Below are 16,789 nucleotides of genomic sequence, written 5' to 3' on the forward strand. Positions count from 1 at the left end.
ATCATATAGTGTAACTTATTTTGTATGTAGATTTTGAATTCCACATGTTTGGAAACTTATCTATATGTTATTGTGGTTCATTCATTAGGTAGGTGATGGAATTATTAGGTTGATTGAGGTTTTTGCCCTCTAAAGTAATGGCATCATCTGAACATCAAGCAATGAATTTAATCGTGCCACTGTAAATATGAGTAGTATTCATGATGGGGCTATTAGGAACACTAGCTGTTTTTTTGTCTTCCCTGTCGGAAATAGCAAAATAGTTCATAGAGATGAACACTGAGCTTTTATTTGAGCAGGAACATGAGAGTTCACCAGAGAAGCATAGATAACTTCAGATCCTGGGGAAGGGAAGGGCGGGCAAGCAGCTTGGGTGGTGGCATTCATCTGAGAAAAGTGGGTGAATCCCTAGTATGTGAAAGGGACAGAGAGTGTCAGTAACTCACTTTTTCACTGGGGAGATGTGGAACTCAGGACATGGAAGAGCATCTTGTTTCTCCCAAGCCCTGGAGCGAATCTGGGGAGAGGCTGGGAGACTCTGAGAGGGAAAGGCACTGGGAAAAGCTGCAGGCATTTTCCCAGACCCAGGACCAAGAGGAGATGCCATTTTCAGTTCTGGCTCATGTCAAGGCAGTCATTGGTGGCTGGGCAGCAGCAGCTGCCACAGGTATTTAGATCTCTGGTGAGAAAGATTAAAGCACTTGTTCTGGAGCAGAAGGACCCCCATAGGCAGAATTGAGCAGCAAGTGTGGCGTGTACTTCCGCTATAGGCCCTGGAATCGGGCTTTCTTTCATTACAGGACTGGAAAGGGAGGAGATTTGCTGAAGCCATGGTTGCTCTCAGGTGGTGATATTTATGGCCAGAGGTGGCTTTGCAACCTGGGACCAGTCTATGTATGGCATTTCTGGGCGCCCCAGCCTGCCCCCTTGGTCAGTCAGGGGAGTGAGCCCAACTGGTTCTGAGGAGGGAGAGGGAGACAGATCCCACTCCTGCTCACCTGGATCGGGAGCATGGGCCACCACTCCCTTCCTGTGCGAAGAGCTTGGTGCAGAGGCATCTTCTCTGCTCTTGGCCGAGGCACGTCTGCAGGCATTTGGTGCACCCTCTCACCTGGATTGTGAGTTCTGGGCTGCCTGTCCGTTCCCATGCAGAGAACATAATGCAGCGGCACTCTCTCCGCTCATACACGGACTTGTCTCTTGGCTTCTGGCATACTCACTCCCCCAGGTTAGGAGCTTGAGCCACCTCTCCCTTCCTGTGCAAAGGCCTTGTTGCAGTGTTGGTTTCTCTGCTCCTTGCCCAGGCAAATTTCCAGGCATTTGGTGCACCCTCTTGCCTAGGTTAGGAGCCTGAGCTGCCCCTCCCTTCCTGGGCACAGATATTTTTTCTTTCCTTTCTTTTCTTTTTCTTTTCTTTCTTTCTTTCCCTTCCCTTCCCTTTCTTTCTTCTGTTCTTTTCTTTTTTTTTTTTGTGAGACAGAGTCTCACTCTGTCACCCAGGCTGGAGTGCAGTGGCATGATCTCGGCTCACTGCAACCTCCGCATCCTGGATTCAAGCGATTCTCCTGCCTCAGCCTCCTGAGTAGTTGGGATTACAGGCACACACCACCATACCCAGCTAATTTTTCTATTTTAATTCTTTGGGATTTTGAACTCATAGCAACCATAACACTACTAGTTACACTGATTTCTACATCACTTTGAGCTTGCTTAAAGTCAGTGGCTCCTGCCAAACTTAGGGCTGGGACCTTTCCTGAAAGGTACTATATTTCCTGAAATATAGCTTTATATTTCAATTTTGAGATGGGTCAATTTGGACTCTATAAATGATCTCAGAATGCCACTTGGTAAATAGAAATAACATAATCTAGAAGGAAATTGGACTGGAACAGAAACAGCTCTAAAGGAAAAATTAGGATTCATCTTTGGTGGGAATTTTTTGCCCCCCTCCATTGTCCACAGCAATGCTGCTGGCTCTATGGGACCCTCCCCAACAACACACAATTCACTGAGTATTTACTAAATGCCTAGTCCTAGTTTTCTAATGAGTCGGGGAAAAATGACACTTCATGGTTCCACTGGGCTGCTGTGGGTGTTTAACCTCAGTGCCAGCCATGTGGAACTTGAAGCAGGAGTGGTCACTCCACTCAGTGGTCAGAACTCAAGAGTTTTGTGTCATTGACTACTTTCTAGCTGTTTGGTCTTCCATATTGAAAACTACAGACTATTTGAATGAGGACATCATCTTTGGGGCTGCAAACTGAAAACAATCACTGGAATTCAGGAGGCAGTGGTTGCAGTGAGCAGAGATAGCGCCATTACACTCCAGCCTGGATGACAGCATGAGAATCCATCTCAAAAAAAAAAAAAAAAAAAAAAAAAAAGACAGAATCCAAATGCTGGTGAGGATGTGGAGAAAAGGGAATCCTTGTACACTGTTGGTGGAAATGTAGATTAGTACAGCCACTATGGAGAACAGTTTGGAGGATCCTCAAAAAACTAAAAATAGAGCTACATTATGATCCAGCAACCCTACTCCTAGGAATATATCCCAAAGAAAGGAAATCAGTTTATTGAAGAGATATTTGCACTGCCACGTTTATTGCAACACTATTCACAATAGTCAAGATTTGGAAACAACCTAAATGTCCATCAACAGATAAATGGATAAAGAAAATGTGGTACATATACACATTGGAATACTATTCAGCCACGAAATATGAGATCCTGCCATTTGCAACAAAATGGATGGAACTGGAGGTCATTATGTTAAGTGAAATAAGCCAGGCACAGAAAGACAAACTACATTTTCTCACTTATTTGTGGCAGCTAAAAATTAAAACAATTGAACTCATGGAGACAGAGAGTAGAATGATGGTTACCAGAAGCTGGGGAGAGTAGTGGAGGGATGGGGGTGGAAGTGGGGAGGCTTAATGTGTACAAAACACAGAATGAATAAGACCTAATCTTATTTGCTAGCACCACAGGGTGACTATAGTAAAAAAAGTTTAATTGTACATTTAAAAACAACTAAAAGAGTATAATTGGATTGCCGGTAACAGGAAGGATAAATGCTTGAGGGGATGGATACCTCATTTACCCTGATGTGATTATTACACATTGCATGCCTGTATCAAAATCTCTCACGTAACCCATAAATATATACACCTACTGTGTACCCACAAAAACTAAAAATATAAAAATAAAGAGAGGGCAGAATCTCTGTAGAGCACCGTGTTGTGGCACATGGTAATCAGTTACCTTCTGAGGTCAGATTCTCAGGGTTAAGCCTCTGTGGCAGGGCTGCAGAGCAGTGCAAGCTTGTGGAAGCCTCTGGTCAGCCGTAAAAGGTGGGGCTCTGGCTCAGGGAGATGTCTCCTGTCTCGTAAAACATCAGGCGTCTGTGGGTGTGAGGTTCTGTGCCCTTCCTCAACAGAGCACTATTGACCGAATAATTGTTTGAGGATCATGCATAACTGGCCTTCTTTATGTTTAATTTCTCAAATAATAAAACAGAAAATATTTTTATTCACTTTCAGTTTGAGGAAGAGTATGAGAAACTTCAGGAAAAATGTCATAGGAGGGAACTCTGGGGCCCTGCCTATCCTCAGAAACCTCAAATTCCTGGTACAACCCGTTAGCATTAACCTTATCAAAACTGATACTTTCTTTTTTTGCTATACAGATTTACCTTTTATTGGAGCTTTATTTTGTTACAGGTTGTAAGGAATACGTTGTTGTTTTAATCTTTGTGACAGGAATATCAAATTCCCAAACTCCAAGTATTAATGAATGTCATCTCCACGGTAATTTTTATTGCTTATTAACTCTTTGCTGTGGTCTGAATATTTGTGTTCCCAACTCTCCAAATTCATATATGGAAACTTAACCCCCCATGTAATAGTATCAGGTATGGGATCTTTGGGGAAGAGAATAAGCCAGGAGGGCACCGTCTTCATTAATGGAATTAGTGTCCTTGTGAAGGAGGTTGAAGGGAGTGCCCTTGCCCCTTCTGCCATGTGAGGACACACCTAGAAGCTACCATCTATGAGAAATAGGGCTCTCGTCAGAAACCAAATTTGCTGATGCATTGATCTTGAACTTTCCAGCCTCAACAATGGTGAGCAATAAATTTCTGTCATTTAAGGTTGGTCTGTGTCTGAATTTTTTGCTCCAATGTTCTATCAGTGTTTTCGTCAATCAAGATGTCTCACAGGGATGGCCAATATTATTTTTTTCCTTAGAAATTTCTTGGCTTATTTGTGTTTGCATCTATCAGGTTTTTTCCCCCAATAACATACCTACCTCTAATACCTAATTGTATCTGTATTGAGGCAAAATTAAATTAATAAATTACCTTAAGCACAACTGATGTTGATAATTTTTTTCTACCTAAAATGTGATGCAATTTTGCATTTGCTTATGTCTGTATTTATATATTTTAGGTACTTTCTATGGTTTTTCTTATATGCTGCTGAATGACTTTTGGGTGAATAATGAAATTAAGGCAGAAATCAAGAAGTTCTTTGAAACTAATAAGAACAAAGATGCAACATACCAGAATCTCTGGGACACAGCTAAGGCAGTGTTAAGAGGAAAATTCACAGCATTAAATGGCCACATCAAAAAGTTAGAAAGATTTCAAGTTAATAACCTAACATCACAACTGAAAGAATTAGAGAAGCAAGAACAAATCAGCCCTAAAGCTAGCCGAAGACAAGAAATAACCAAAATCAGAGCTGAATTGAAGGAAATCAAGACATAAAAAGCCATTCAAAAGATCAACAAATCTAGGAGTTGCTTTGTTGAAAAAATTAATAAGATAGATAGGTCACTAGCTAGATTAATAAAGAAGAAAAGAGAGAAGATCCAAATAAACATACATTAGAAATAATGAAAGAGATGTTACCACTGACCCTACAGAAATAAAAATAAACATCAGAAATGACTATAAATACCTCTATGCACACAAACTAGAAAACCTAAAAAAGAAGGATCAGTTCCTGGACATATACACCCTCCCAAGACAGAACCAGGAAGAAATGGATTCCCTGAACAGACCTATAATGAGCTCCAAAATTGAGTGTGTAATAAATAGCCTACCAACCAAAAAATGCCCAGGACCAGATGGATTCACAGCCAAATTCTACCAGATGTACAAAGGAGAGTTGGTTCTATTCCTACTGAAACTATTCCAAAAAATTGAGGAGGGAGGCCTCCCCAACTTACTCTATGAGGTCATCATTATCCTCATGCCAAAACCTGGCAGAGACACAGCAAAAAAGAAAACTTTAGGACCAATATCTTTGATAAATATCAATGCAAAAATCCTCAACAAATACTTGCAAACCAAATCCAGCAACACATCAAACAGCTAATCCACCAGGATGAAGTAGGCACCATCTCTGGAATGCAAGGTTGATTCAGCATACATAAATTAATAAATGTGATTCATCAAATAAACATAACTAAAGACAAAAATCACATTATTATCTCAATAGACGCAGAAAAGGCGTTTGATAAAATTCAACACTGCTTCATGTTAAAAACTCTCCATAAACTAGGTATCAAAGGAACATGCCTCAAAACAATAAGAGCCATCCATGAAAAACCCACAGCCAACATCATAGTCAATGGGCAAATGCTGGAAGCATTCCCCTGGAAAACAAGCATGAAACAAAGATGCCCACTTTCACCACAACATAGTATTGAAAGTCCTAGACAGAGCAATCAGGCAAGAGAAAGAAACAAAGGCATTCAAATAGGAAGAGAGGAAGTCAAACTATCCCAGTTTGCAGAAGACATAATTCTTTTATTTATTTATTTATTTATTTATTTATTTATTTTTAATTATTTATTTATTTATTTATTTTTATTATTATACTTTAGGTTTTAGGGTACACGTGCACAATGTGCAGGTTTGTTACATACGTATCCATGTGCCATGTTGATTTGCTGCACCCATTAACTCGTCATTTAGCATTAGGTATATCTCCTAATGCTGTCCCTCCCCCCTCCCCCCACCCCACAACAGTCCCCGGAGTGTGATGTTCCCCTTCCTGTGTCCATGAGTTCTCATTGTTCAATTCCTACCTATGAGTGAGAACATGCGGTGTTTGGTTTTTTGTCCTTGCGATGGTTTACTGAGAATGATGTTTTCCAGTTTCATCCATGTCCCTACAAAGGACATGAACTCATCATTTTTTATGGCTGCATAGTATTCCATGGTGTATATGTGCCACATTTTCTTAATCAAGTCTATCATTGTTGGACATTTGGGTTGGTTCCAACTCTTTGCTATTGTGAATAGTGCCGCAATAAACATACGTGTGCATGTGTCTTTATAGCAGCATGATTTATAGTCCTTTGGGTATATACCCAGTAATGGGATGGCTGGGTCAAATGGTATTTCTAGTTCTAGATCCCTGAGGAATCACCACACTGACTTCCACAATGGTTGAACTAGTTTACAGTTCCACCAACAGTGTAAAAGTGTTCCTATTTCTCCACATCCTCTCCAGCACCTGTTGTTTCCTGATTTTTTAATGATGGCCATTCTAACTGGTGTGAGATGGTATCTCACTGTGGTTTTGATTTGCATTTCTCTGATGGCCAGTGATGATGAGCATTTCTTCATGTGTTTTTTGGCTGCATAAATGTGCAGAAGACATAATTCTATACCTAGATAACTCCATGCTCTCAGCCCAAAAGCTCCTTCAGCTGATAGACAACTTCAGCAAAGTTTCAGGATACAAAATCAATGTATAAAAATCACTAGCATTTCTGTACACCAACAACAGCCAAGCTGAGAGCCAAATCAGGAAGGCAATCCCGTTTACAATCACCACAAAAAGAACAGAATACCTAGGAATACAGCTCACCAGGAAGGTGAAAGACCCCTACAATGAGAATTACAAAACACTGCTCAAGTAAATCAGTGATGACACAAACAAATGGAAAAACATTCCATGTTCATGGACAGGAAAAATCAATATCATTAAAATGGCTATACTGCCCAAAGCAATGTACAGATTCAATGCTATTCCTATCAAAATACCAATGAAATTCTTCATAGAACTAGAAAAAACTATTTAAAAATTCATATGGAACCAAAAGAGAGCCTGAATAGCCAAGGTGACCCTAAGCAAAAAGAACAAAGCTGGAGGCATCATGCTACCTGACTTCAAACTATACTACAGGGCTACAGTAACCAAAACAGCATGGTACTGGTAAAAAACAGGCACATAGTCCAGTGGAACATAATAGGGAGGCCAGAAACAAGGCCACACAGCTACAACCATCTGATCTTTGATAAAGCTGACAAAAACAAGCAATGGGGAAAAGAATCCCTATTCAATAAATTGTGCTGGGATAACTGGCTAGCCATATGCAGAAGATTGAAGCTGGACCCGTTTATTACACCATATACAAAAATCAATTCACAATAGACTAAAGACTTAAATGTAAAACCAAAAACTATAAAATACCCTGGAACGATACCATCCTAGACATGAGAATGGGCAAATATTTCATGACAGACACCAAAAGCAATTACAACAAAAGCAAAAATTGACAAATGGTATCTAATTAAACTTAAGAGTTTCTGCACAGCTATCAACAGAGTAAACAGACAACCTACAGAATGAGAGAAAGTTTTTTCAAACTATGCGTCTGACAAAGGTCTCCTATCCACAAGGAACTTAAATTTACAAGAGAAAAACAACCTCATTAAAAAGTGAGCAAATGACATGAACACACACTTTTCAAAATAAGACATACATGTGGGCAACAAGTATCTGAAAAAAAGCTCAATATTACTGATCACTAGAGAAATGCAAATCAAGACACAATGAGATGCCACCTCACACCAGTCCAAATGGCTATTAAAAAGTCAAAACATAACAGATGCTGGTGAGGTTGCGAAGAAAAGGGAACATTTATACACTGTTGTTGAGAGTGTAAATTAGTTCAATGATTGTGGAAAGTAGTATGGTGATTCCTCAAAGACTGAAAAACAGAAATACCATTAGACCTAGTAATCCCATTACTGGATATATACCCAGAGGAATATAAATCATTCTGCCATAAAGATACATACATGTGAATGTTCATTGCAGCACTATTCACAATAGCAAAGACACAGAATCAACCTAAATGAGTGACAGACTGGATAAAGAAAATGTGGTACATATACATGGAATGCTATGCAGTCATAAGAAACAACAAGATCATGTCTTTCACAGAAACATGGATGGAGCTAGCAGCTATTATCCTTAGCAAACTAATATAGGAACAGAAAACCAAATACCATGTGTTCTCACTTATAAGTGAAAGCTAAATGATGAGAACACATGGACACAAAAAAGGGAACAAGAGACACTGGGGTCTACTTGAGGGTGGAGATTGGGAGGAGGGAGAGGAGCAGAAAAAATAACCATTCAGTACTAGGCTTAATACCTGGGTAATGTAATAATCTGTACAACAAATCCCCGTGACAAATATCTACCTAAGTAAGAAACCTTAAACCTATGTAAAAACCTTCACATGTACCCCCAAACCTAAAATAAAAGTTAAAAAAAAAGAAAAATTAAAAAGAGGGACTACACCAAATGTGATGAGAATGTAGGGGAAATGGAACCCTCGTACAGTCTTCATGGGAATGTGTAATGATGCCACCCTTCCCAAAACAGTTTGGTGGTTGTTTCCCTTTTTAAACATTAAACTCTGAAGTATTTACTTAAGAGAAATTGTAATGTATGCCTATTCAGCAACTTGTACATGAATATTCATGCCAGTTTTATTTGTAATAGACAAAAACTACAAACAATTTACATGGTCTTCAACTAGTGAATGCATAAAGCTCTAGAATGGCATTGAAAGGCGATGAACTGTTGATACCTGCTACAGTGGGAATGGATCTTATGCTATGTGATTCTATTTATATAGAATTCCGGAAAGTGAAAATCAGTCTGTTGTTACTGGAAGCAGTGGTTGCTTAGAGATGGGTTGGAAGGAATGCAAAGGAAGAATCACAATGGGGGTAATCATGATAAAATGTGTGGGGGGAATTGATATGTTCATTGTCTTGACTGTGTTGATGATTCCCCAGGTATACACATACATCAAAACAAAATGAACACTTTAAATATGTGCAGCTTATTGAAAGTTAATTAGACTTTAATCAACCTGTTTTAAAAAATAAGCTCAATTGAAACCTGTAAAATGGAAGATTAAAATTAGGCAAATAATATAATCCAGGTTGAAGAATAAACAAAAATATGATCAACAAAAACTTAATACATTCTGACAGTTTTAGAACAAAGAAAATGAAAGAATAGCATGGTGATTTTATCATTTCATCAAATTGAAAAAATACCAACATTTCTCCATAGAGAACGCTATTAAAGGTTAGTAGACATTAGTCCTTTATTGACTCAGCGTGGGAGAGAAAAGAGCTACAGTCTTTTCTGACTTATAGGGGGAGGATCTACATATATATTCATTTTGCTGTACTTTTCAATACACAAACACATATGAATGATTATGCCCTAATATTTTCTGATTACAAAGAAATGCGTGACTGTCATAAAACATCCAAAAACATCAAATGTCTAACATGAAATACAAAATTTGTCAGTAGTTTTAGACTTAAATGAAACACAGTTTCCACTTTGAGGATATTGTTCAAACTCCTTTCCCAAGACTGCCCTGGTTTTGTCATGTATTAACACCATGTGTCTAAAATTGCCTGAGAAGTAGCAGGTCTTTGTTCTCACTCTCACACAGCCATGTCCTCTGTTGAATAGGGTCTGGGTGACCCCAGCTAAAGCCTCATTTGATCCACCAACAGGCTCCTTTATCTCCTCTCAGGGAAAGGGTGGGTCCATTTTCTTCCTAGGAGGAGCTCTGAGCTTCTCCACCCTAGGGACCAGGGAGTGTGGCTGGGATGAGCCAGCCCTCAGAGGGGAAGACATAGGCCATCTGGATGGCCACGGCACAGGTTTGTACCACAGCACAGAGGCCCCTGGAGCCAGGTGAGCTCAGATAGGTGCTGCCAGGTCAGCAGAGAATAGGCCTACTGTTCCCACACCTGGGCTGTGTTGTGATAAATGGCTTCAGATGGAGTGTGCAGAGAGGTCACCAGGCTTTTCTGAAGTGGCAGTGGGTGGTCTCTTGAGACTGAGATCTGGGCCACTTGCTGTGCTCGGTGTGGGCCTCTGGGGGTCCCCCACAGCAGGCATCATGGGTCTTCTCATTTCACTGATGTGTACAGTGTCAGAGGCCTTTGGTTTCTTTTCCAAAGTCAAGCAGTCCTTTTGCAGTTTTGGCTCATGTCCTTGATGCCGTCCTGAAGAGGAAGCATGTGACTTACCACAACAGCTCCCATGGATGCTCATTCCCAGAATGTCCCCATGCACCTTCAGGTGAACCCCACTTGTCTTTCCTCCTCCTTCCCTGCCCCCTCTGTCTCCCTAACAAAGGGAGACTAAACCCCTCCTGGGACCCCAAATGCTTTCTGGATGTCAGGATCTCTAAAATCCTCTCAGCCACTGAGAAACCCCTTTCCTGCTCAATCTCTGTATAAATAACCTGCTTATCTGCCTTTTGGAACAAAAAAGCAAGATCCTACTTGCTCTATCTTGGCAGCTATCCATGGAATGGATTTCTCTCTTCCTAGAGTTCCCCCATCTGAGCTGGACTCTGATTCTGTGGATAAAATGGAATTTTGAGTGACTGCCTCCAACTGAACACCTTAGGCGCTCTAGTCCGTCCTGGACACACCAGAGCTGAGGTCGCCAGCAAAACTCGGTTCTTTGTTCTCCAGAGTCCAAGATTTATAAGACCCTGGATGCCAGAAAGCCCCCAGTTCCCTTCCCAGAGGAGACTGTGTTTACCCATCCGCTATCTCTTCTCACCTTGGAAGAATCCCATCTTACATAATTTAGCAGTGCTGTTTCTGACTTTGAGCTTAGTTTCCTTGGAATTCTCTTCCTCATTTGAATTGGGCTGTGGTCTCAGTGCAAAAGAAAGTTTAGGTGACTCATCTCTTCCTAGGCACAGAGCTGCAAAGTCTATACTTGACCCACATTTGTGGGTCATTCTCTCAATCAAGGCTGTTCACCAGTGTCATGTGTGAATGGGAAGCATAGAATTCCAGGGGGTGATCACCATATTTCTGAAATCTCTCTGATGACTATAAGTCATTTCCCATTTCTAATCTCAAAATGAAACCCCACCAAAGACACAGATCAGTATCCCTAATTCTACCCTTCTTGCCAACCTACATAGGAACAGCCAAATGCCTTACCTTGCCTTGCATGTGGCTCTTACTGGAATGAGAAGAGAGTGTCTTATCTTTTCTTCTGATGGTCTCTCCTCCTTATCCAAACCCCTTTCTGTAAAGGAGATCTGTTGGAAAGAAGGTGGGTCAATAGGGCATTAGATGGAGGGGCAGTGGGAGTCTGGTCTTCATTTCCCATCCCACAGTGAAGCTCCAGTGAAAGGTGCTCACTCTCTCGCACATGCCCAGAATCAGGTGCAGGTTGTTCTTGTGAACCTGCCTTTCTAAGCCCTTAAGCTGGACATGGGTCAGTCCTACTGGCTGAAGAGATTTCTCCCTCCTGCCACTCATCATGACCTCAGTAAGAAATTTTTCCATCATGAATGCCCTGGGGACCTAGATACAGATAAGGGGAGACTTGCAGAGCCCCATCATCACGTTAATAAGCAGGAATTCAAAGCTGGGGGCACAGGAACAGAAATGCAAGGAACTTATGCTTATCTGATTTGTGCCCCAATACCCACCTAGAAGTATTTAAGACCCTGCCCAGATTTCAAGATGCAGAATTAGACAGATCACATATTGACATGTGTATATATATTTTGCACATGAAGAAAATTATATGTGGTGTTAAAATTGTACACACAGATGTTATAATTTCTCAAATGCTTGGAAATGACAAATATCAAATTATGGTTCATTATATTAGATATATGCATATGTGATAACATAATAATGCAGAGAAAAAGTAAACATCAAATAAAATATCATTTCCTAGCTTGAAAATGGGGGAGATGATTAGATCAAACGTGACTGCATTGGACTGATTAGATCACATGTAAAGCTAACCCAATCAACTGAATTTTTGAGGCAGCAAAAAGTCCAGCTGAAGAGGGAAACTTTCCCTCTACCTCATTCTCCTTTAGTCATCCTGGGAGCCCCACTATGCTCTGTAGAGTCTGCTCGGCATCCATGATCTAAGCTGATCCATTCAGCTGGATTATCATCAACCTTGCATGCTTTGGTTCTTTCGCTTTGTGTTTCTCTTTACAATAAGTTGTAGATATGACTTTGCATTATGAATTGCAAGACACCTAGTTGGCCACTTGTCTGTTTCTGTCCTAAAAAACCAATACTGAAATCCGAAAACATATCCTCACAAGAACCTCTGAAAGCCACCTGTGATTGCTGCTGACTCACTGACCTCCCTGCTCCTCAACCCACAGAGAACATGTAAGAACTGCCAGATTTTAGGACACATGGCCAGGATCAGGAGGTGCCCAGTGAAGTGCTGTGGTGGGACCTTGTTCCCTAATCCATGGGCTTAAATAAGAAGCAGATGCTGAAACCAAGAAATCTCCAGCAACTTCTGACTCCGGGACCCTTTACTAAGACTGACAGAGGGAACAAAGCAAAAATGAGATATTTGAAGGGTTGAAATAATCCTTGAACACTGGAATCTTTGGACATCAGGATTCCAGTGTCTCCTCCTTTACTTTTTGTCCACAGCCTTCTCCTGGCATGAATAGAGAAACTTAATAAAAATACACAAAGCGCTCAGTATGCTCCCAAGTTCCTCAACTCAGAAACCCATTCTATTCCTGAAGGATCATTGCAGGCAGGTGTGTGGGGCTATCTTCAAACTGCATATACAGGCCAAATAGCAAGAGTCCAAATCAAAGTACATCTTGATTATACATTAAAAAAAAAAAAAACACAGAGGCTGCCTGGAGTTGGAAGTTGGATCTGAAATGAGACCAGGAGAATCCTTGGTAAAGTTTACCAGACCTTTAATGGTTCTTTCACTCCAAAACACAAGCAAGGACCATGCCCTTTTTCCCATCCACCAGGTGCAGATGGGAAGTTGAGACACATACAGACACTAAACATGGTTTGTTCTGCAGCAAGAAGGTTTTCAGAGAGAGGTGCTTCTGCATAATTTACCCAGGAAACTTGAAGCATCAGCAAAACTTAAGTGTAATGAGATAATCTTACGCCTCTGAGGGTATTTTCCCCCCTCATTTCCTGCTCAGTTGCTCTTCATTTGACTTGCTTTGCTTCTATGAACATTATCTTAGAAACCCAGGATAACCAATAAGATTCCTCACATATATGTACTTTTCTTTTTGTTTTGTTTTGTTTTTCTATTATTTATATGTGCACCACCAACATGCTAGCGTGGGCATTTCTACACACATTTTCAAGTAGTGTCATCAGATGCATTCCAGGAGGTAGAATCCTGCATGCAAGAACATGTTTCTTTCAACTCAATACATATTCATTAATTGTGCCTTAAAAGGCCATTTACAGTCCTTATACACATGTAAAAAACAGTGTGTATATATGTATGTATGTATGTTCATTCACTCACTTATTTATTTAGTTAGAAACGGGGTCTCACTCTCTGTTAACCATGCTAGAGGGCATGATCATAGCTCATTGTAGCCTCAAACTCCTGAACTTAAGGGATCCTCATGCCTCAGCATCCCAAAGTGCTGAGATTACAGGCATGAGACACTATGCCTGGCTAGTATGTTTTTACTTACCATGAAAAGATTAGTAGGAAGCATTCTATTTTCCTAACTGATGGTCACAGAAAACTTTTTTTTTGTAATTTATTTTCCTGTGACCACCACTGAGGTTGGATGCCTCTTTATATGGGAAATGAGCATTTGTATTTCTTTTACCATAAAATGTTTTCATAGGTCCCATGCCTTTTAAAATTGAGTTTGTGTTTTACTCTTCATTGTCAGAGGTTCTTAACATATTTGGATGTCACCTGTTCCATATGACGTTAGTAGGCTGATGCCTGTCCACAATCCAAGAATAGATCTGTCCTAGATCTGTTCTCAAAAGTCATCCAGTTGTCAAGAAACCTGAGATGTGATCCTTCCACATGGCAGAGCTTCCCATCAAGACATGAACTAGGCTGCCAATTACCTCATGGCCAGGAAAAGCAGGGGGGATGGATTTACTGATTGGCTCCATTTTGCATCCAAGCACTTTGGCTAGGATTCAATACTTATTGCCAAGATGATAGTCGACAGGCCCGAAGTTTACTCTCATGATGTTCTCCAGCCTGCCATCAAAATACTTTTCGTGGCCACCTCTTCAACCTCTGACACATCATATTCCCATGAGATTCATATGCACATTAATGGTTGTGAAGTGGGGAATTTTATTCTTTTTTTTTTTTTTCTGTTTTTGAGACAGAGTCTCACTCTGTCACCCAGGCTGGAGTGCAGTGGCATGATCTCAGCTCACTGCAGCCTCCACCTCCTGGGTTCCAGCGATTCTCTTGCCTCAGCCTCCCAGGTAGGTGGGACTACAGGCAGGCACCACCACACCAGGCTAACGTTTGTATTTTTAGTGGCAACAGGGTTTCATCATGTTGGCCAGGCTAGTCTCTAATTCCTGACCTCAGGTGATCCGCCCACCTCGGCCTCTCAAATTGCTGGGGTTACAGGCATAAGCCATCATACCCGACTGGGAATTTTATTCTTAGAAGGAGGAAGTTTATATGGGTACATTGTTTTCTCAAAAGGATACAGTTAAGATTCTACTTTTTAATGTATATACATTGTTTCACAAAAAAACCCAAAATAATAATACAGTTGGGGGAGTGATGAGTGAGTTGAAATATAGATGAGATAAAAATGGCACATGATTAGTACCTGTGGAGGCTGGGTGACAGGTTTATTACATTACCTGATGTATTTTCTATATGCTTAAAATGTTATTTGTCAGCCAAAAATTTTGTATCCTGCCAGAATAAGCTTCATAAATGAAGAGGAAAGTTCTTCCCAGACAAGCAAATGCTGAGTGAATTTGTCAACACTAAATCAGCACAACAGGAAATGCTCAAAGTGGTCTTAAACATGGAAATGAAATCTCAATATTCACCATAACAAAAACACAGGTAAATATAAAACTCACTTCGTGTGTTTATACAAAACAATCACACAAAGCAGGAAGAGAAAGGAATCAAAAGTCAATGCAACAGAATTTCATCAAACCACAATGACAGAAAAAGACAAATAAACAAAGAATTTATAAAACAGCTTGAAAACAATCAATAATATGACAGGAACAAAGATTCATGTATCAATATTAACCTTGAATGTAAATGGATTAAAACTCCCACTTAAAAAATGCAGATTGGCAGAATTGATTAAAAACATTATCCAACTATATGCTGCCTATAAGAAACTCACCTGTAAAGACACATACATTGATTGCAAAGAGATGGAAAAAGATATTCCATGCAAACAGAAACCAAAAGCAAGTAGATGTAGATATATTTATATCAGATAAAATAGACTTTAAATCAAAAAAGGTAGTAAAGGACAAAGAAGGTCATTATATAATGATAAAGGAACCATTTGAGAGCCAGAAGATTAACAGTGGTCAGCAAGAGAATATAACAATTCTAAATATATATGCACCCAACTTTGGAGCACCCAAAACAAATACTACTAGACCTAAAGGAAGAATTTGACAGAAATACAATAATAGTAGGGATTTTAACACCTTACTCACAGCACTAGACAGATCACCAAGACAGAAAATTAACAGAAACATTGAACTTAAACTGGACTTTAGACCAAAGGAAATTCACAGACTTACAGAACATTCTATCCAACAACCATAAAATATACATCCTTTTCATCAGCACATGGAACATTTTCCAAGATAGACAACATGTTAGGCCACAAAACAAGTCCTAAAAGATTTAAAACAATCAAAATAATATCATTTTGAAACAATCAAATTATTTCAGATCATAGTGGAATAAAGCTAGAAATTAATGTCAAGAGGAACTTTGGAAGCTACATAAATATATGAAAATTAAAGAGCATGCTCCTGACTAATCACTGGGTTGATAATAAAAATTAAGTCAGAAATTATTTTTTTCTGAAATGAATGAAAAAAAATAACACACCCAAACCTGTGAGATATAGCAAAAACAGTGCTAAGAGGGAAGATTATAGCATTAAATATCCACATCAAAAAAGGAGAAAGATCACGAATTAACATCCTAACATTACAACCTCAGTGACTATTAATAGAAAAAGAATAAACCAAACCTAAAGTTAGCAGAAGAAAAGAAATAACAAAGATCGGGGCAGAACTAAAGGAAATAGAGACCAAAAAATGCAAAGGACCAATGAAACAAAAAGTTGGTTCTTTTAAAAGAAAATTGATAAGCCACTAGCCAGACTAACCAGAAAAGACCCAAATAAACATAATAAGAAATGAAAAAAGGAGACATTACAATTGATACCACAGAAATGCAAGAGATCCTCAGAGACTGTCATGAAAAACTGTACATGCACAAACCGAGAGGAAATTGATAAATTCCTGGAAATGCTCAACCTATCAAGATTGAACTAGAAAGAAGTACAACTCCTGAACAACCAATAATGAGTAGCAAGACTGAATTAGTAAAAACAAACAAACGAAAAACCCCAAAACCAAAAAAACAAAACCTCCCAACCAAACTTCCAA

General features: G+C 39.7%; 1 protein-coding gene across 1 annotated transcript; it reads right to left on the reverse strand.

The window, feature by feature from the left end:
* Nucleotides 1-9,156: 9,156 nt before the first annotated feature.
* On the reverse strand, nucleotides 9,157-14,397 carry LOC116471204 (uncharacterized). The gene is made up of 4 exons (XM_032157246.2): nucleotides 14,061-14,397; nucleotides 11,309-11,409; nucleotides 10,631-10,707; nucleotides 9,157-10,348 (listed from the first exon to the last, which is right to left on the reverse strand). The coding sequence occupies exons 1-4, from the start codon at nucleotides 14,067-14,069 to the stop codon at nucleotides 10,116-10,118; spliced, it is 420 nt and encodes a 139-aa protein (XP_032013137.1). The 5' UTR covers nucleotides 14,070-14,397; the 3' UTR covers nucleotides 9,157-10,115.
* Between the last annotated feature and the right edge of the window lie 2,392 nt (nucleotides 14,398-16,789).

The sequence above is a fragment of the Hylobates moloch genome, unplaced genomic scaffold, assembly GCF_009828535.3.
Source record: "Hylobates moloch isolate HMO894 unplaced genomic scaffold, HMol_V3 SCAFFOLD_6, whole genome shotgun sequence".
Lineage (NCBI taxonomy): Eukaryota > Metazoa > Chordata > Mammalia > Primates > Hylobatidae > Hylobates > Hylobates moloch.

What these genes read in the sequence shown, in the direction of transcription:
- LOC116471204 (XM_032157246.2), bottom strand. An exon ending in AGAGCCACATGCAAGGCAAG is followed by an intron (nt 10,708 to 11,308) that starts GTAAGGCATTTG and finishes TTTTATCCACAG; the next exon opens with AATCAGAGTCCAGCTCAGAT. An exon ending in TAGCTGCCAAGATAGAGCAA is followed by an intron (nt 10,349 to 10,630) that starts GTAGGATCTTGC and finishes CTTCCTCTTCAG; the next exon opens with GACGGCATCAAGGACATGAG.